General features: G+C 43.0%; 1 protein-coding gene across 1 annotated transcript in view; it reads right to left on the bottom strand.

Moving 5' to 3' along the window:
- The window catches only part of VKORC1L1 (vitamin K epoxide reductase complex subunit 1 like 1), a 79,810-nt gene extending 58,974 nt beyond the window's left edge, over positions 1-20,836 (bottom strand). The window contains exon 1 of the mRNA XM_017956673.2: positions 20,362-20,836. Within this exon, the coding sequence (XP_017812162.2) occupies positions 20,362-20,711 (350 nt within the window). The 5' untranslated portion in view covers positions 20,712-20,836. The remainder of the gene's footprint in view (positions 1-20,361) is intronic.
- Positions 20,837-21,181: the final 345 nt, after the last annotated feature.

The following is a 21,181-nucleotide window of genomic DNA, read 5'->3' as shown; positions in this document are numbered from 1 at the left end:
ACAAACAGACAGGAATAGAAGAGGCAGGCAAATCCTGGTATACACAACCACCTGACTTATGACCAAGGTAGCTCTACAGAGCAGGAGGAGATGGCCTTTTCAATAAATGGAACTAAACATCATCATCATTATCATGACATCTAGTAAAACAAACTGACCCAATCTCATATCACACACACAAAAATTCCAAAGATCGTTGATCTAAATGTGAAAGGCAAAAACAGTGACAGAAAATAATGTAGATTACCTTCATATCAGGATACAAAAACCTCTAATTACAAAGGAAAAGGCAGAAACATTCAACTACATTAAAATTAAGAATTTCCATTAATCAGAGAAATGCAAATCAAAACTACAATGAGATATCATCTCACTCCAGTTTAAATGGCTTTTATCAAAAAGACAGGCAATGAGAGATGACGGCGAGGATGTGGAAAAAGGGAAACGCTCATACACTGCTGTTGGGAATGTAAATTAGTACAATCACTATGTGGAGGTTCCTCAAAAAAACTAAAAATAGAACTACCATGTGATCCAGCAATCCTGCTACTGGGTATACACCCAAAAGAAAGAAAATTGGTGTATCGAAGAGATTTCTGCACTCCCATGTTTACTGCAGCACTATTCACAATAGCCAAAATATGGAATTAACCTAAGTGTCCATCAATAGATGAATGGATACAGAAAATGTGGCACTTATACACAATGCAGTACTATTCAGTCATCAAAATGAATGCAATCCTGTCATTTTCAACAACATGGATAAAACTGGAGGACATTATGTTAAGAGAAATAAGCCAGGCACAGAAAGATGAACATTGCATTTTCTCACCCACATGTGGGAGCTAAAGAAAAAAAAATTGAACCCATGTAGATAGAGGACAGGAAGGGAAGTGGAAAATAAAGAGGGATTGGTGACTGGGCACAAAAATACAGTTAAAAAGAATGAGTAAGTCTACTGTTCAGTACCACAATATGGCAACTACAGTTAACGATAATTTATTTTATATTTCAAAATGACTAAAAGACGAGAATTGGAATATTCCTAACATGAAGAAATGATAAATGCTTCAGGTGATGGGGTACTCTACCCAAATTTGATAATTATGCACTATATGCTTGCATCAAAATACCGCATCTACCCCATAAATATGTATGGCTATTATGTATTCATAATAATTAAAAACAAAAACAAAAACAAAATTGTTAGTGAAGAGATACCTTTAAGAGAATAAAAAGGAAAGGCTAGCCACTAGCTAGTAATAAATATCTACAACACAGATATGGGGCAGGGAGGGGAGGGGATCAATACATTTATCCCTTATACAAACCAATAAAACAAAGAACACCTACCAGAAAATCAGCCAAAAGACTTCAATGAGCTCTTCACAGAGAAGTTATCCAAATGGACAAAAAACATATAAAAGGCTGCTCAACCTCACTGGTAATCAGGGAAATGCAAATTAAAACCAAAGTGGAGTGTTAATTAGTACAACCACTTTGGGAAACTGTTCTATCGTTTCTAATAAAGTTAAACACTCACCTATCCCATAACCCAGAAATCCACTCCTAGATATACACACAAGAGAAATGAGTATATATGAGAATGTTCATAGCAGTTTAATTAGCCAAAACCTAGAAACAATCAATAAGAAAATGAATAAACAAAGGGTAATATAACCACACAACAGAACTCAGCAAGAAAAAAAGAGTAACTGATAAAACCAACAAGTTAGATAAATTGAAAAAAAAAAAAACAAAACATTATACTGGGCAAAAGAAGTCAGACACAGCAGAGTCTATACTGTCTGAGCCCATTTATATGAAGTTCAAAAACAGGCCAAATGCATGTATAGTGGCTGAAGTCAAAACAGTGTGGTTAGAATAGCAGCTTCTTTCTGGAAATTACCATGAGAGAACTTTCTAGGGTGATGAAAATATTCTATATCTTCATCTGGGTAGTGGTTACCTAGATATATTTATATGTAAAATATTCTTCAGGCTGTATATTTTTGTTTTTATTGTGTATGACATCTACCTTAGTTACACACAAAAACCCATTATGTACCTACCAGAATGGTTAATAAAATTTAACAGATTGACAATTCTAAGCCTTGGCAAAGAGGTGGATAAACAGGAATTCTAACACATTGTTGGTAGGAATCTAAACTAGTGTAACCACTTTGGAAAATACTCTGGCATTACCAAGTAAAACTGAAGATATACAAAAATGTTTATAGCTGCAGTAGTCCTAATTGCTGCAAACTGGAGACAAATTTCCATCAAAAAGAAAGTGAAGGCTGGGTGTGGTGGCTCACATCTGTAATCCCAGCACTCTGGGAGGCCAAGGCAGGTGGATCACCTGAGGTGAGTTCGAGACCAGCCTGGCCAACATGGTGAAATGCCGTCTCTACTAAAAATACAATTAGCCAGGTGTGGTGGTGTGCAACTGCAGTCCCAGCTACTTGGGAGGCTGAGGCAGGAGAATTGCTTGAACCCAGGAGGCAGAAGTTGCAGTGAGCTGAGATCGTACCACTGCACTCCAGCCTGGGCGACAAGAGTGAAACTCAGTCTCCAAAAAAAAAGAGAGTGAATATAATATCAATTGTGTTATATTCATAATAGAGTATTATTCAGCAATGACTAATGAACAAACTACAGTTCCATAAAACACAGGTGAATCTCACAAAATAACACTGAGTGAAAGCAGTCAGGTAAAGAAAACAAACTAAATGGTTCCATTTATATAAAGTTCAAATAGCAAAACTAAATTACCAAGTTTGGGTGTGATCTTAGAAAAGTAAGAAAATGATTCTCATAAAAGTCAGGACAGTAACTTTTGAGAAGGGGGATACATATAGTTGATTAGGGGGAAGTTAAGGGAGGGCTTCCTGCAGTGCTGACATTGGTGTATTTAACGACTGGAATGTTGGTTACAGAGTTATGCTTTGTTGATTACAACAACAAGAAGACGCACCGCTCAATGCTTTTTCTGTATATTATAGTTCACAATAAAAGAAAGTTGAAAACAATCAATGGGACCTGGTGATTGATTAAATTTGGTGGGGGAGGGGAGGAGAGAGAAAGAATCACGAACAAGTCCCAGGTTTCTGACTTGCACAATTGCTTAGGTGGTGATGCCTTTCACTGAGATAGGAAACAGCATTTTCAGAGGAAGAGTATGAAATAAATCTTGGACATACTGATTTTATTACTTTTGGGACATCCAAGTAGAGACAGCTAGTAGGCAATTAGATATTAGCAAATGGAGTACTCAACAGCAGAGGTTGGGGTTGAGATAAAAATGTTGGATTCACCCATGCGTGAGACCATGGACATGGCTGTGACTGTTAAGGGAAAGAAGAATGACAGAAAGGCCTAAGGCTGCTTGGTGGGACATCAGCATTTAATGGCCAAATACAGGAGAATAAGTCAGCAAAAAAAAAAAATTGAGAGTGGTAGGAGGAAAATGAAGAACTGTCATAAACCATTAAGCAAGAGGAAAGAGCGTCTCAAGAGTAAGAAGTCACTCTCTGCAGGTTGATGCGTAGTTGGGAGGTGGGGTGGGGGACATGGATTATGTGTACTACTCTGCAGGCCAGTTTTTACTCCACTTCTTTCTGGCTGACTTGACACAAGCAACAACCCAACAGAAAACCAATGCTTCTGAGAATGGCTGCAAGTTTTTATGTGCTGTCTTTTGAGGTAAGAAATCAAGGCTGAGCTCTTCTTTCTCCTAATTCTCAGGAAGGAGGAAGGCAGATGTGAGAACACTGGGTCTTCCGTGCTACTGGGCAGCATCACTATTAAAAGGTCAGCACACAGATGCGAGATCACTTTTCTGCTTCTTTCATGTGACTGAAGTGGTTGAGAAGGTTGTCACTCCCCCCTGCACCCCCCACACCCCCGCAGTAAGGGAGAGCCAGGGCCAAACCTACAGCTTGGGCAGAAGAGGCCAGGGCAGGTGTCCAAGGCCAGATCAGCAGTCAGCCAGGGCAAATGGGCTCGCTCTGGTTACATGACCTGGGGCAACTGACAGAAAGGAGTGAAATGTGGGGAGGATCTCAGTGTGTTTGAGAACTGGGGAGATGAAAAGGGTTCATTCTCGTGGCCTACTTTAGTTTGAAATAATTTAAGCTTAACTAGATTCCAAAAAAACAGTAATTCCACCTGAACCAGCTGGGTTAATTCCAGTCTTCTACCCTGGAGTTTGGTGCACAAGTCCTAGTTAAGAATCAAATGTAGAGTCCTTTTGTCATCCATTTGTCAGTGCAAATATTCAATATAAATATTTCTCCCAGGGACCCTGTAGACTTGAAAACAGTGGCTATAGATTGAAGACAATTTTGATATTCCAGGGATCCCTGACCAGGATAATAAGAAATTACCATAATTTCTCAATTTCTAGCACCACACAAATTGCATCTCACACACACAGACACACACACACACACACACACACACACACAGGTGCGGGCTTACCTACTTCTCAGAAAATTGCACAGATTCAACAAGAAAAGAATAAATAGTAATTAATATGTTCCTTAATGGCTGGCTGGTGAATAATAATAAAATGTTAACTAAAACATAAACAAGCCGGGCGCGGTGGCTCAAGCCTGTAATCCCAGCACTTTGGGAGGCTGAGACGGGCGGATCACAAGGTCAGGAGATTGAGACCATCCTGGCTAACACGGTGAAACCCCGTCTCTACTAAAAAATACAAAAAACTAGCCGGGCGAGGTGGTGGGCGCCTGTGGTCCCAGCTACTCCGGAGGCTGAGGCAGGAGAATGGCGTAAACCCGGGAGGCGGAGCTTGCAGTGAGCTGAGATCCGGCCACTGCACTCCAGCCTGGGACACAGAGCCAGACTCAGTCTCAAAAAAAAAACAAAAAAAAAAAAACAAAAAAAAAAACATAAACAATTTTTATATTTAAAACCACTATCACCCCTCACCAAATATTTAAGTGATAAAGTCTAAACTGACAGCACAGCAAATTAGTACAGTCCTTTGGGAGGGAAATATGGTGATACATATTAGGAAACAATCCTCTTATTTGTTGCCTTTTTTTTTTAATGACAGAAAAAACAAAATTAAAAAAGGCTACGTTTCATAAATCACAATACATTCTTACAATGAATACTATGTAAACACTTTAAAAATGAGATGCTTGTGTGAGAACTAACTTTGAAGGAGGCGCAAGGTATTTACAAATTATTCTATTGAATGATAGCTAGTATTTGTGCAACACCTAGGTACTAGGGCTGTGTTGACTGCTTGTACACCTGCTGTTTTAATTTTACAATAACCTTACAAGGTAGGTGGCATACTAACCTCATTTAACAAATAAAATGGAAGTGGAGGCTTAAGTTTATTATCTATTATCACTGAGGGAGGACATAGCAGAATTAGGATTTAAAAACCATAAAAAAACCTTGATTTCAGAACCTACACTTCCACTCACTGTGCCAGTGTGTCATAAAGTATACATACTTTTGAAAAACTCATTTATTTAATATGCATCAATGTTACATTTCTTTAATACACAGCAATGTACATAATATCAACATTATGTATTGAATATACATCAATGTATGAGTTCACAGCTCTTATCACTAAGGATTTTTGGGTTTCTTTAGTAAATTTTAAGAAAACTGTTATGAATTAACAGTACAGATGATACAAACATATGGCAAAAGTAACAAGGAGGCACTCCAATGACTGAAAGTTTGGACAACAAAACTCTCACCTTCTCGGCCGGGCATGGTGGGTCATGCCTGTAATTCCAGCACTTTGGAAGGCCGAGGCAGGTGAATCATGAGGTCAGGAGATCGAGACCATCCTGGCTAACACGGTGAAACCCCGTCTCTACTAAAAATAAGTAAAATTAGCCAGGGGTGGTGGCGGGCATCTGTAATCCCAGCTACTCGGGAGGCTGAGGCAGGAGAATAGCTTGAACCCGGGAGGCAGAGGTTTCAGTGAGCCAAGATCATGCCACTGCACTCCAGCCTGGGTGACAGAGTAAGACTCTGTCTCAGGAAAAAAAAAAAAAAAAAAAAACCTGGGCTGAGCGCAGGGGCTCATGCCTGTAATCCCAGCACTCTGGGAGGCAGAGGCAGGCAGATCACAAGATCAGGAGATCGAGACCATCCTGGCTAACACGGTGAAACCCCATCTGTACTAAAAATATAAAAAATTAGCCGGGTGTGGTGGCGGGCGCCTGTAGTCCCAGCTACTCAGGAGGCTGAGGCAGGAGAGTGGTACGAACCAGGGAGGCGGAGGTTGCAGTGAGCCAAGATTGCACCACTGCACTCCAGCCTGGGCGACAGAGCAAGACTCTGTCTCAAAACAAACAAACAAACAAAACTCTCACCTTCTCAAAAGGCACTTTCTTCTTTATATGCTGCAATACTGTATGAAATCTTCACAACAATTACATATTACCTCAAAGAGGTTTTTTGAAAAAATAAAACAACCCCTCCTGAAACATTTTTCAAATAAAACAAGAGTAAAAACACTATCTTAATGTGTACCCTCAGAAACTGGAAACATCCTTCATATCTAACAATAAGAGTTAAGCACAGTTACCAATTTGATTAAGTGGTCCTTAATCATTAAATTAATGACTATAAGGAAAAGAGATCATAATATACTGCTGATTATTACAAGAATCTGAGTATACATACACCATATACCACGATAAAGTCTCTTTAGACCCAAAAGTAAAGGTGAAAAAAGAAATGAAAACAGGGATAGATGATATAAGGCTTTGCCCTCAACTAATTTACTCTAATACTATCTTTGTAATACATGTGTTTAGAACAAAACAATGCCACAATGAGCATCTAGGTTAAAACCATTATCAGACAGGCAACTCTAGAATAAACAGATACAATATGCTCCTTGATGGAAACACCTGCTAGTGAGAACTGACTCCTTCCCATATTCATCTATAAATTTAGCATAATTCTAATCAAAATCTCAGTGGGATTTGTCTTAGAACTCAACAAAATAATTCTAAAATTCACCAGAAACAGTAAATTCATGAGAATAGCTAAGAAAAATTTGAAAACGAGCATATTTGCCCTATCAGATATCAAACTTCTATAAAAAGCCATGGGGGAGGGGTGGTAATGGAATAAACACAGACAGACCTGTCACTGGAACAGAAATGAGAATCCAAAGAGGCCTTATGTATGCAGGAAAGCCTTGTGGCATTTGAAATATGAACAAGTCAACGAACTGACAGAGGCAAAAGTCTATCCATTTAGGAAAAATTTAGATCCCCACCCTTACACTAGACACAAAAGGAAATTCCATACAAACTAAAAGAGCTCAGTGTGAAAAAAATTTTTTCACACAAAATACATGAAAAATTTTAAAAGATAATCTTGGGATGGTAGAGATTTTGCTAAACCAGAAAAAAAAAACCAAAAAAAACAAAAAAAACCTATAAAGAAGTGAAAGATTTTCAAGTTGAACAATGAAGAATTTTTTTAAGTGAAAGATCTGACCACCTAAGTTAAAACTTCTATATAAAGACACCATAAACAAAATTAAAAGACTAATAACAAATGAGAAGAAAATGTGTAACACATATAACAAAAGATTAACCACTGTGATATCTAAAGAACTCCTATAAGGCAATAAGAAGAAAAGATAAACAACCAAGAAAGGGAAAAAAATGGGCAAAGGTATGAATAGGCAATATCCAGAGGAAATGCAAAATTTTTGTCTGTACAAAATTATGTTGTAGACTCATGTAACACCCAGTAAACTACATTCTAGGAGATTAAAGAAGTCATGTTTTTCAAGACTAACAAACTACATACATTTACACGACATCAGAATGGGAAATGCCTGTCTGAACTTGAATCTACAGACAAAAATTACCAAGAAAAAATCATTGAAATTATCATAGACTTGAAAAAACCTTTGTACTAGCATTTGTCTAAATCAAGGTGAAAAATTCTAAAACTTATCCAGGCAGGAGAAGAAACACAGTTAATAAAACCATGAAAACCTCATTATTAAACAAGGTGATTATAAATTAAACGATAAATTTTTTTTTAATGTGAAACCATCAAATCTTGCTGATGCTTGGGGAAAATGCAAATCAAAACAATAACATGACAGTTTTCATAAATTATATTGGCAAATATCTAATAAATGAGAATGCCCAATTTGGCAAGGGCACATGGCACCCAACATTCTCTTCCATTACTGGTGGAATTTTTAACAACATGGGAAAACAGTGGTAGTATTTTTTTTTTTTTTGAGACAGAGTTTCACTGTGTCGCCCAGGCTGAAGTACAATGGCATGATCTCGGCTCACTGCAACCTCTCCCTCCCCAGTTCAAGCAACTCTCCTGCCTCAGCCTCCCAAGTAGCTGGGACCATGGGTGTGCATCACCACGCCTGGCTAATTTTTGTATTTTCAGTAGAGACCGGGACCGGGTTCACCACGTTGGCCAGGCTGGTCTCAATCTCCTGACCTCAGATGATCCACCTGCCTCAGCCTCCCAAAGTGCTGGGATTATGGCCACCATGCCCAGCTGTGATATGTTAAGTGAGGAAAAGACATATTAAACATAGAGTAAGGGCCGGGCGCGGTGGCTCAAGCCTGTAATCCCAGCACTTTGGGAGGCCGAGACGGGCGGATCACGAGGTCAGGAGATCGAGACCATCCTGACTAACTCGGTGAAACCCCGTCTCTACTAAAAAATACAAAAAACTAGCCGGGTGAGGTGGTAGGCGCCTGTAGTCCCAGCTACTCGGGAGGCTGAGGCAGGAGAATGGCGTAAACCCGGGAGGCGGAGCTTGCAGTGAGCTCCGGCCACTGCACTCCAGCCTGGGCTACAGAGTAAGACTCCGTCTCAAAAAAAAAAAAACGTACAGTAAGATGTCAACCATGTTCTAAAATAATAGTAACTATGTTTTATGAGTACCCTTACGCCAGACACCAGGACTGTTTACATGTACATATTGACAATAATGCTATGAGTTAACACTATTATTACCCTCATTTTATGGAGAAAGAAACTGAGACAACAAGACATCAAGTGATAGAGCCAAGATTTCAACTCAGGTTGACTCTAGAGTCCAAGATCTTAACCACTAGCACAATGTACAGAAATTAATCAAACTCTTCAAACACAGTGGAGTTGAGTATACTGTCTACTGTAATTCCCGATTTTGTCACAGATTTTCTACTACTTTACTTCTCAAATATAAGTTTTTAAAAGGATCAGTAATCACAAGACAGCAACAGTGTCCCTGAAATTCCCCTAGAGATGCTAACTACAAAATAAAACTTATAAATCATAATTCAATAGCTTTAAATATTGTAGCACAAGAACATTTTTCTAAATTAAATTTTATGTGCATCTATAACATAAGAAACAGATTAGGCTGGGCATGGTGGCTCACGCCTGTAATCCCAGTACTTTCAGAGGCTGAGGCAGGCAGATCACGAGGTCAGGAGGTCAAGACCAGCCTGGCCAACATGGTGAAACCCTGTCTCTACTAAAAATACAAAAATTAGTCGGGTGTGGTGGCGGGTGCCTGTAATCCCAGCTACTCGGGAAGCTGAGGCAGGAGAATCACTTGAAACTGGAAGGCAGAGGTTGCAGTGAGCCGAGCTCCCGCCACTGCATTCCAGCCTGGGTGAAAGACCGTTTCCAAAAAAAAAAAAGATTAAAGCAGTATTTTATTCTATCAATGCATTTTAAAGCTCAAATGTGGCCGGGTGTGGTGGCTCATGCCTGTAATTCCAGCAGTTTGGGAGGCCAAGGTGGGTGGATCATTTGAGGTCAGGAGTTCGAGATGAGCCTGACCAACACAGTGAAACCTCGTCTCTACTAAAAATACACACATTGAAAAAATTAGCCAGGCATAGTGGCACATGCCTGTAGTTCCAGCTACTCAGGAGGCTGAGGCAGGAGAATTGCTTGAAGCTGGGAGGTGGAGGTTGCAGTGAGCCAAGATGGCACCACTGCATTCCAGCCTGGGTGACAGAGTGAGACTCGATCTCCAAAAAAAAAAAGCTCAAATGTATAACATGTATAATGAGAACAATAAAATTCTTCTGATGAACACCAACTTTAAATTATGGATGATTGGGCAGTCTTACGTCAAAGTTGTTTTGTTTTGATTGCATGGTATCAAGAAAAACCTGACTCACAAAGATGAATAGATGATAAAGCATGTTTTGCAAATAATAATGTTTTGTGTGTGTTTTTTAAATAGTACATTAACGCTATCTAAGGATTTAATTACATCTGTCCAGAGGTTTTAAAAGTAAAACATTTCTAACTTAATTCTGTAATAGTGTTAAGGAATGAATACTTTGTAGTCATAAACTTTTTGGTAAAAAATAAAAACTTTACAATATGTACTAATCCTGATATATGCATTAAGCAGTCACGTTATTGCATAATGCAATAGTTCTAATACTACTGAATGTGCTTATATAATGTTACATGTACAAACAAGCACTAGCCTAAAATTTCAAAGTATCAACATAAAGCTACAGTTTTACTAGTCAATAACATTTTTATCCTTTCTAACTCTGAGGAGGAAATAAAAGGAAAGAAAAAATTTTAATTAAAAAATAAAATGGCATTTTAAAAGTTTCAGTTCTACACACAAAGTGAGACACTCTATTCCAAGGATTGTTGTCCTGGGTGTGAGCATTACAGATAATTTACATTTTCTTCCTTTTGTTTATTTTCTCTCATATATTCTAAATGCACTGCTTTTTTATTTTATTATTATTTTTTTGAGACGGAGTTTCACTCTTGTTGCCCAGGCTGGAGTGCAATGGCGTGATCTTGGCTCACTGCAACCTCTGCCTCCTGGGTTTAAGCAACTCTCCTGCCTCAGCCTCCCTAATAGCTGGGATTACAGGCATGCACCACCACGCCCGGCTAATTTTGTAATTTTAGTAGAGACAGGGTTTCACCATGTTGGTCAGGCTAGTCTCGAACTCCTGACCTCAGGTGATCCTCCCGCCTCGGCCTCCCAAAGTGCTGGGGTTACAAGCGTGAGCCACTGTGCCCAGCCTTTTTTTTTTTTTTTGGTTTGAGATAGAGTTTGCTCTATCGCTCAGGTGGAGTGAAGTGGCATGATCTCAGCTCACTGCAACCTCTGCCTCCCAGGTTGAAGTGGTTCTCCTGCCTCAGCCTCCCAGGTAGCTGAGACTACAGGCACCCATTACCATGCCCAGCTAATTTTTGTATTTTTAGTAGAGACAGGGTTTCACCATGTTGGCCAGGCTGGTCTTGAACTCCTGACCTCAGGTGATACACCTGCCTCGGCCTCCCAAAGTGCTGGGATTACAGGCGGACGCCACTGTGCCTGGCCAACTTTTTATTTTAAAATTACTATAATTATAAACCACAGGAATTTACAAAAAAGTACACAGGGAGGTCCCAAGTACCCTCACCCAAATTCCTCCAATGTTATATAACTTATGTAACTCTACTAAACTGTCACCATCAGGAAACTGACCTTGGTACAATCCCTAGTTTATTCAGGTTTCACCAGTTTTTTTTGTTGTTTTTTTTGTTTGTTTGTTTTTTGTTTTTTTGAGACGGAGTCTGGCTCTGTCGCCCAGGCTGAAGTGCAGTGACCGGATCTCAGCTCACTGCAAGCTCCGCCTCCCGGGTTCACGCCATTCTCCTGCCTCAGCCTCCCGAGTAGCTGGGACTACAGGCGCCCGCCACCTTGCCCGGCTAATTTTTTGTATTTTTTAGTAGAGACGGGGTTTCACCGTGTCAGCCAGGATGGTCTCGATCTCCTGACCTCGTGATCCGCCCGTCTCGGCCTCCCAAAGTGCTGGGATTACAGGCTTGAGCCACCGCGCCCGGCCAGGTTTCACCAGTTTTGTATGCAAAATGGGACTTGAGTATGCTAGGATTTGTATGCAGTATGTGATTGGTTGTATGAAATTTTTATCACATTTGTAGCTTTGTATAATCACACCTGAGATACAGAACTGTTCCATCCCTACACAGCTCCCTCATGCCACCACTTTATAACCACACCACCCCTCACCTCCCATTCCTAACTCCTAGCAACCACTAAATCTGTTTTCCACCTCTGCAGGTTTGTTATTTCAATAACGTTACATAAATGCAATCATACAGTATGTAACCTTTTAGGGTTCTCACTTGTTTTCACTCAGTAGAACTCTCTTGAGATAACCTGGTGGTACAAATCAGTTGTCTCTAATATATTAAAATTTAGCATGAGATGCATTTGAGTGTGTATAAACATTCATAATATTTCAAAGTTTAAGACATTAAAATGTGAATCAAAGGTGTATAAAATCCCTGTTTCATTGACAGAGAACAGGGATTCTGAGATACAAATTTTGAAAACTGATAATCTAATACAAGCCTAGTACAATGTAGTACAGGTTGAATATTCCTTATCTGATACACTTTGAAGCTGAAATACTTCGAATTTGTGATTTTTTCAGATTTGGGAATATGTGCATTTAACCGGTTGAGCATCCCAAATCTGAAAGTCCAAAATCCAAAACGGTCCAAAATCCAAAACTTTGAGCGCCAATATGACACTCAACAGAAATGCTCACGGAGGCACTTCAGATTTTGGATTTTCAGATTAGGGATCCTCAGCCTGTACAAGAACTTTATAGAAGAAAAGCCCAGGACTCAGTGCTCCGTCTTATCACTGTTTACAAGAGTACATGGTTTACAAGAATGCCTAGTTTTGTACTTGTTATGACCAACATCTAGATTCTGGTTCTTTCCCAATCCAGTTGAGTATGTTACATTCAAATATGACCACTTGCTATTATTCTCAAATGACCACAGTTTGCTACCCTTTCAAGTTCTTCCTAATGACAGAGGAAACAAACTCCTCTTAAATTCCCAGATCTATGTGGTGCTTTAGCTAGCACCACACCTCAGGTCCAATTCTCCTGTCTTTATATGCAGCAGGTCCACACGACAAGGCCTCCCTCAGAAAAAGCTACCCCAACCTAGGACAGATTCAAACAAACTCTTCTCCCTCCCGCCCCTCCACGTGCCCAGAACCCCTTTCTCCTTCCTCCCTAGGCTAACCTGGTAAGTCTTCCGGATAGCTCACTCCACTGTCTGTCTGTTAGCTAACTGGGTGTGACAAACCACGTCCTCACACCTTAAAAGGCAAACACTCCAGGAACTTACTTCTCGAATACCAACACCTTAACAGTAATTTCCCTGCCTTTCCAAAAAGTGTTCTAAACAGGTAAAAGCTATAATACAAACTCTATATATTTTTGCAATACAGATACAAAAGCTGGCACTATTATTTGCATATTTTAAAAATCTGGTTGATATGGTTATCGCTCTATCAGTATTAGATCTAAGTGGAATTTAAAGTAGTGGTAAAAGGCTGGGTGTGGCAGCTCAGACCTGTAATCTCAGCACTTTGGGAGGCCAAGTGGGAGGACTGCTTGAGGCCAGGAGTTTGAGACCAACCCAGGCAACAAAGTGAGACCTCGTCACTATGAAAAATAGAAAAAATCGGCCGGGCGCGGTGGCTCAAGCCTGTAATCCCAGCACTTTGGGAGGCCGAGACGGGCGGATCACGAGGTCAGGAGATCGAGACCATCCTGGCTAACACGGTGAAACCCCGTCTCTACTAAAAAAAAATAAAAAAAAAAAATTAGCTGGGCGAGGTGGTGGGCGCCTGTAGTCCCAGCTACTCGGGAGGCTGAGGCAGGAGAATGGCGGGAACCCGGGAGGCGGAGCTTGCAGTGAGCTGAGATCCGGCCACTGCACTCCAGCCCGGGCGACAGAGTGAGACTCCGTCTCAAAAAAAAAAAAAAAAAAAGAAAAATAGAAAAAATTAGCCAGGCATGGTGGTGGGGTGTGCACCTGTAGACTCAGCTGCTCAGGAAGCTGAGGTGGGAGGATCACTTGACCCAGGGAGGTTGAGGCTACAGTGAGCGATGACTGCACCACTGCATTCAGCCTGGGGACACAGAGTGAGACAATGTCTCAAAAAATGAAAGAAGAAAGAAAAGAAAAGAAATAAAAAAAAAAAAAGGAAAGGAAAGAAAAGAAAAAGAAAAGAAAAAGAAAAGGAAGGAAGGAAGGAAGGAAGGAAGGAAGGAAGGAAGGAAGGAAGGGAGGAAGGAAGGAAAAGGGGAAAGGGGGAAGGAAGGAAAAAGAAAAGAAGGAAGGAAGAAAAGAAAAGAAAGAGAGAGGGAAAGGAAGAAGGAGGGAGGCAGGGAAAGAAGAAAAAAAGAAGGGAAGAAAGGAAGACAGAAAGAAAGAGTAGTGGTAAAGAGCGTGGACTCTTGAGCCAGACTGCCTGGGTTAGAATCAGGTCTCTGCCACTGTACTACCTGGATCAAGAGTTAGTCAGTCTGCCTGGCTCAGTTTTCTCATCTGTAAAATGGTGATAAAAGCTACCCGCCTCATGGGACTATTGTGAGACTTCAATAATATAGGCAAAACATTTAGAACACTGCCTAGCACATAGTAAGCATTATCTGTAAGTATTAACATTTATCTCTACTACAGTCCAGATTCACTTCCTTGTGATATTTCTCTATTCCTCTTAGACTCTTTTCAGTTCAACTTGCTTCTGAAATTTCCATACCAAGAAACAATGATAATGTTAAGAATTTTATTTCTGAAATTCATCCTAGTTAGTCAAAACTACTAGAACAAATTCTCTAACAGTTATTAACTAATAACTAACAGTTATTAACATTTCACTAAATATGAATATAAGCATTTAAAATATGGGAGCAATGGAACAAATGCCAAGCAAAAAGCAGGCTATCAATCAGGACACATACGTGATACTCCCATGTTAAAAAAAGGGAGGAATCATATGGTCATATGGATGTTTGTCCATGCATCAAACGGCTCTGAAAAGTTTCACAGCAGTCTACTGAGAGAGAGGGAGAACTGTCTGTTTGGTGGAAGGGATAAGAAGGAGACTTTTCACTGTACATGCTTTTTTATTTTTTATATTTCAAATCTGAAGCAGTGAATGCATTACCTAGACAAGAATTTAATTTTTTTTATTTTTTTATTTTTTTTTGAGACAGTCTCACTCTGTCACCCAGGCTGGAGTGCAGTGGCATGACCTCGGCTCACTGCAACCTCACCTCCCGGGTTCACGCCATTCTCCTGCCTCAGCCTCTCGAGTAGCTGGGACTACAGGTTTGTGCCACCACGCCTGGCTAACTTTTTTTGTATTTTTAGTAGAGACGGGTTTTCACCATGTTAGCCAGGATGGTCTTCATCTCCCGACCTTGTGATCCACCCGCCTCAGCCTCCCAAAGTGCTGAGATTACAGGCGTGAGGCACCGCGCCCAGCCAAGAATTTAATTTTTAAAATGGGGGTGCAAAGGAGACTTTAAATAAGTACTCTGGAAGCCAAGTGTCAAAGTCTCAATTTGCTACTACCTGTGTTATCTTTGGCAAGTCACTTAACCTCTGAGTCTCAGACAGAGCAAGAAGCAGTAAATACTTCTAGGTTCTTTTAAGACAGAGTTTCCCTCTCATTGCCCAGGCTGGAGGGCAGTGGCATGATCTCAGCTTACTGCTACCTCCGCCTCCCAGGTTCAAGCAATTCTCCTGCCTCAGTCTCCCGAGTAGCTGGAATTACAGGTGCCCACCACCATGCCCGGCTAATTTTTCATATTTTTAGGAGGGGGGGGGTTTGCCATGTGGGCCAGGTTGGTCTCGAACTCCTGAACTCAGGTGATCCACCCACCTCAGCCTCCCAAAGTCATGGGATTACAGGCGTGAACCACCATGCCCAGCCCTGGGTTATATTATAATTATAAAAGTTTTATTATCTCAATGGGGTAGTAAATAGATGGTACTTTTTTTTTAAGATATGGTAGAGGTAGTAATCCAACATTTTGTAAAACAAGGCAACTTTTTTGTGGACTTGATTTTCAAATGCAGTGGATCCTTGAAGAACATGGGTTTAAGCTGTGTGGGCCCACTTATATGTGGATCTTTTTCAACCAAATGCAGACTGAAACCTGCATTTATGGAGGCCCAACATTTCATATTCAGGTTCTGCAGGGCCCACAGTGGGGACTTGAGTATGCCAAGATTTCAGTAGGAACAGGGGTCCTGGAACCAATCCCCTATGGTATACGTCATACCATATGTATGTACACGTATAGGACCTATACATATACCAGAGGACAGCCGGACTATTTTTACAGTTTTAAGAAACATAGATTTGTCAAGCCCATTAACCTTTCCAGATTATTTGTACTATTCTTACAAAGAAACCCTTCTGCCGGGCGCGGTGGCTCAAGCCTGTAATCCCAGCACTTTGGGAGGCCGAGACGGGCGGATCACGAGGTCAGGAGATCGAGACCATCCTGGCTAACACGGTGAAACCCCGTCTCTACTAAAAATACAAAAAACTAGCTGGGCGAGGTGGCAGGCGCCTGTAGTCCCAGCTACTCGGGAGGCTGAGGCAGGAGGGCCAAGCGTAGTGAGGAGAGCAGAGCTTACAGGCGAGATCCGGCTGCTCCAGCCTGGCCATTAGCTGAACTCCGTCTCAAAAAAGAAACCCTTCTTAGAGGAGGTCTAATATATAGAAAATACCTACATAGAATATTCTGCATATTAGGGCCGAGGAGGCAGTGGCTGATGCTAATCTCAGCACTGGGAGGCTGGCTGAGGGCAGATCTGAGGTCAGGGTAAGACCAGCTGGTCAACATGGCGAATTCGATCTCACCAAAATACAAAAATTAGCTGGGCATGGTGGTGGCTTGTAATCAGCTGCTTGGGAAGGGCTAAAGGCAGAGGAGAATTGCTTGAACCGGAGGTGGAGGTTGCAGTGAGAGATCGCATCACTGCACTCCATGAGTGACGAGACTCCATCTCAAAATAAAAATAAAAATGAAATATTCTGCATATTAGTTTTTCTTGCACAACTTCAAAACTCTTTTAAATGAACAACGTCTTTATATGCGCCATGAAGTCAGCAATAAACTACATTAAAACAATTAATGTTTAACATATGAGAATATTACAAGAAACTAAAAGGCATTTATTGTAGACACTGAAAAAAAGAACATCTCAATCCAATGGTAACAGCTATAGCAAGGGACAGGCTTTGCTTCAGGAACTTATACATGTATCTTTTTTCATCATAACACTAACCTGGCAAAGTAGGTTTTTTTGTTTATTTTTCTTTTTTGGAGACAGAGTCTCTCTCCACCACCAGGTGGAGTGCAGTGGCACCATCATGGCCTGGGACCTCAGCCTCTCTCTCTCAGGCTCAAAAAGTGATCCTCACACTTCAGCCTCCCAAAAATGGAAACTCTGAGCATGTGCCACCATGTCGGAACCAATGTTTTTAAATAAGGCTTAAGGTTTTAAGCATTGCTTGGAGCTGGTATGGCTCCTGAGCTCAGCAGTCTGCCAGGTGTCAGCCTCCCAAGTGCAAGAGACAGGTGTGAGCCACTGCGAGCCCTAGAAACAAGTGTTAAAATCCTATTTAGGCGGTGGCTCAAGCCTGTAATCCCAGCACTTTGGGAGGCTGAGGCAGGCCCGGATATGAGGTCAGGAGATCGAGACCATCTTGGCTAACACAGTGAAACCCGTCTCTACTAAAAAATACAAAACTAGCCGGAGGTGGCTGAGCCTGTAGTCCTCAGCTACTCAGAAGGCTGAGGCAGGAAGAATGGTAGCAAACCCGGAGGGCCTGCAGTGAGCTGAGATCCGGCCACTGCACTCCTGCCCAGGCGACAGTGCGAGACTCCGTCTCAAAAAAAAAAAAAAAAATCCCTATTTAACATAAGGAACTGAAGCACCATGAAGACAAAGTCACAAGTCTAAGAACTGGGAGAGGTGGAAGCCCACCCAGATCCCTTAGATTTGAGCTCAGTGTACCAAACCAAGGGAGCAGAGAGTGCTAACTTAATGTTAGCTGGCAGGCAGATGCAGGTTTGCAGCAGTTTTCACCGATTTATGGGAAAATGGGAAAAAGTAAGGACACGAAAGTACAGACGAGGTTTCACCATGTTGGCCAGGCTGGTCTAGAACTCCTGACCTCACGATCCACCTGCCTCGGCCTCCCAAAGTGCTGGGATTACAGGCGTGACCCACCATGCCTCAGCCTTCCACAGTGCTGGCTTCCCAAAGTGCTGGGATTACAGGCATGAGCCACTGCACCCAGCCAAGAAAAGTCAATTTTAAGCACTTAAGCAGGCCAGGCGCGGTAGCTCACGCTTGATTCCCAGCACTTTGGGAGGCAGAGGCGGGTTGGATTACCTGAGGTCCGGAGTTCGAGACCAGCCTGGCCAATATGGTGAAACCCCATCTCTACTAAAAATATAAAAATTAGCCGGGCATGAAGGCAGGTGTCTCTAATCCCAGCTACTCAGGAGGCTGAGGCAGGAGAATCACTTGAACCTGGGATGCGGAGGTTGCAGTGAGCCGAGATCATGCCATTGCACTCCAGTCTGGGCGACAAGAACAAGACTCTGTCTCAAAAAAAAAAAAAAAAAAAGAACTTAAGCATACAGTAAGTACTCTTTCCATGCTCCAATGTTAAAAGGTCCATTTATTACAGACTACTTGTTTGAAAACAAATCTAAAATTGGTAATAATTCTGCTTAAATTCCATATTAAACTAGGATCAAAAGTTATTTTTAGTTCTTGTTTCTTAAATACTTGAAATGTGCTGCTGCAAATGTTTTCCTTAAATATTTATTCATTCAACTAACTTTGGGTGGAAGGTACTTGTAAGTTTAAAAGTCCTTTCTGAAAGTGGAAATAACACAACAATGTTTGCATAAAAGACACTCAGTGGTTTTCAAAGGGTATCTGGGAGTCTAATCAGCCTATTAACTTTGTTCTGAATAACCAACAACAAATGTGAGCTTTTTGTCACATCTACGTATCTTCCCCTGTAAACTGATACCTACATTTGAAATGCATTTTTAAAATGTTTCATTTGGCCCTATGATAATTATTTCTCCTCTAAAAAGCGACAGGATTTTGGTTTAAGAGCAAATGAGACAGACTATCTGGTCCATGAAAAAGGCTAAGTGGAAAGATCAGCTCCCTGAATTTTGTAATCAATAACAAGACAAACTCCAATGCTACCTTGTTCATATAATTAACAATATCTGAGTTGAAATAAACTAGTGAGCTACACATTTCTGATACATACCAATTTACCAATCAAAAGGAGGGGAAGAAATCGCTCAAATGTGACTACTGTTAACAAACATCTAAATATCAGACATAGTCTCTATTAAAATCGTAACCTATACATTTTGAAATCATTCCTTCGACTTGTTATTTTTTTAATCGCCCCATTTAAAAAAACAACAACAAAAAACAGCAGCCACTTTTAAAATGTAAATTCCCCCCTTTTTCAAAGTAACTAGCCTAGGAAAATTTAATGCATTAAAATAAAACGTAACAGACAAACCAATTACAACATTAAAAAAAAAAAAAACTAAAATGATTAGTAACACAAACCAATCGCTCCAGTTTAGCAAAGGGTGTGTTTTTAATCTGTTGTGGGTATCCTATTATACTAATAGGCAACAACGTTTAAAAGTCATCCCAATGCCTAAAACACCACCATACACATAACATACTTGCCCTTTACTCCAATGAAGCTTGAACTAGACCCAAACTCAGACCATTTTCCCCTCCTTGCACACTGAAATATACGAGGGAGAATCCAAGAAATCAGATATGCTAAGTGCTGGTATCTTCTTCCAGAGTAGGGCCAAATTCGTGTTTGCCAGCAAATGTCACCGTCCCAATAAGTCTGCAAATTCTCACTAGCGCTGGAGTACAAAGAGGCCTGACCACGGAAACACCTGTCCTAGCACCAGGAAGACAGTGGGAAACGCAACCCCCCTGTCTCCGCGCCGGCCCCAAAGCCTCGGCTGCAGCGATCGGGGGAACAAGAGGTGGCCGCTGGTCTTGCGGGTGCGGCGGACAGGGTCCCACACCCCCGGCCCGCCTCCCGAGAACCAGGAAACCTGTCAAGCCGGCCTGGACCCACCCTCCGCAGCCCCCTCGCGCTCCTGCCCAGCCCGGCCCCAGCCCGCCCGACCGCTCCGCGTCCGCCCCGGCCTCCCGGCTGCACTCTGCCACCTCATCCCTCCCGGCTGCCTCGCGGCCCCGCCACCTCCTCCCCGCGGCCTTGGCTGAGGCCGCCCCCCGGGCAGGAGCGCCCTGCAGCCGCCCCTCGCCCGGCCCCGACCCCGTCCGTCCCCTCAAGGCCCGGTCCCCGCCGCCCCCAGGCCTGAGCTCCCGCCGCGCGCTCCCCACCCCCAGACTCCGCCCTCGCCCCGCTCAGCCGCTCCCGGCCCACTCCCCCAAGCCGGTTACCTGGAGGCAAGGGCGGCGGAGCACTTCACCCAGGGCCCCAGGTCGCAGAAGGCCCGGTGCTCGGGGTCCCGCTCCTTCTCCCGCTCCACGTGGTAGGCGTAGATGGAGAGCAGAATCCCGGCAGCGCACACTGCATACCGGGCCACCCGCTCCCACCGCGGCACTGACACTCTCAGCAGGACGGGCGCCGCCATCTTCCCCCCGCCGCCGCCGCCGCCGCCGCCGCCGCCACCTCCTCCCTCCGCCTCCACCTCAGCCGCCGCCGCCCGTCGGGGCCCGACCCAGCCGCCGCCGCCGCCGCCACCGCCTCCGCCGCCGCCGCCACCACCGCCGCCGCCGCCGCGCCCCATTGGCTCGGTCGCCTGCTCCGGGCCCCGCCCCCACAGGAGCGCGGCCCAACCGCCCCGAAAGGAGTGAGGCGGACGGGGCGGGGAAGGCGCGCGCGGGCGTGGAGGCAGGGGGTGGAGTGCGCAACCGCCGGGGAGGCCGGATCGGCCGGCGGAGGCTGAGGCGGCGCGGCGCGGGGCGGCGGGCGCGAGGGGTGGAGCCCGGGGCAGAGAGGGGCGGGGCAGGGGAGGAGAGGGGCGGGGCAGGGGCGGGGCGGGGCCGAGCGGGTCCGCGAGGGAGGGACTTAGAGGAGCAGTGTAAGGAGCACATTGCAAGGATGCCACTGTGGGTGACTGGGCGAGCCGTGGGCCCCTCCTGAGGATGGCAATCAATTGCCATCCTTTTCCCCTTTTTCGTCGTTATCACTTGATATTTCTGACCCAATCTAAATCAACCCTGGCCAATGCTTGGAGCTCCAGAGCCACACTCCTAT

Source organism: Papio anubis, chromosome 4 (genome assembly GCF_008728515.1).
Source record: "Papio anubis isolate 15944 chromosome 4, Panubis1.0, whole genome shotgun sequence".
In the NCBI taxonomy this organism is placed as follows: Eukaryota; Metazoa; Chordata; class Mammalia; order Primates; family Cercopithecidae; genus Papio; species Papio anubis.
The sequence above is the reverse complement of the archived record's forward strand: the minus strand, read 5'-3'. Positions and strand labels throughout refer to the sequence as shown.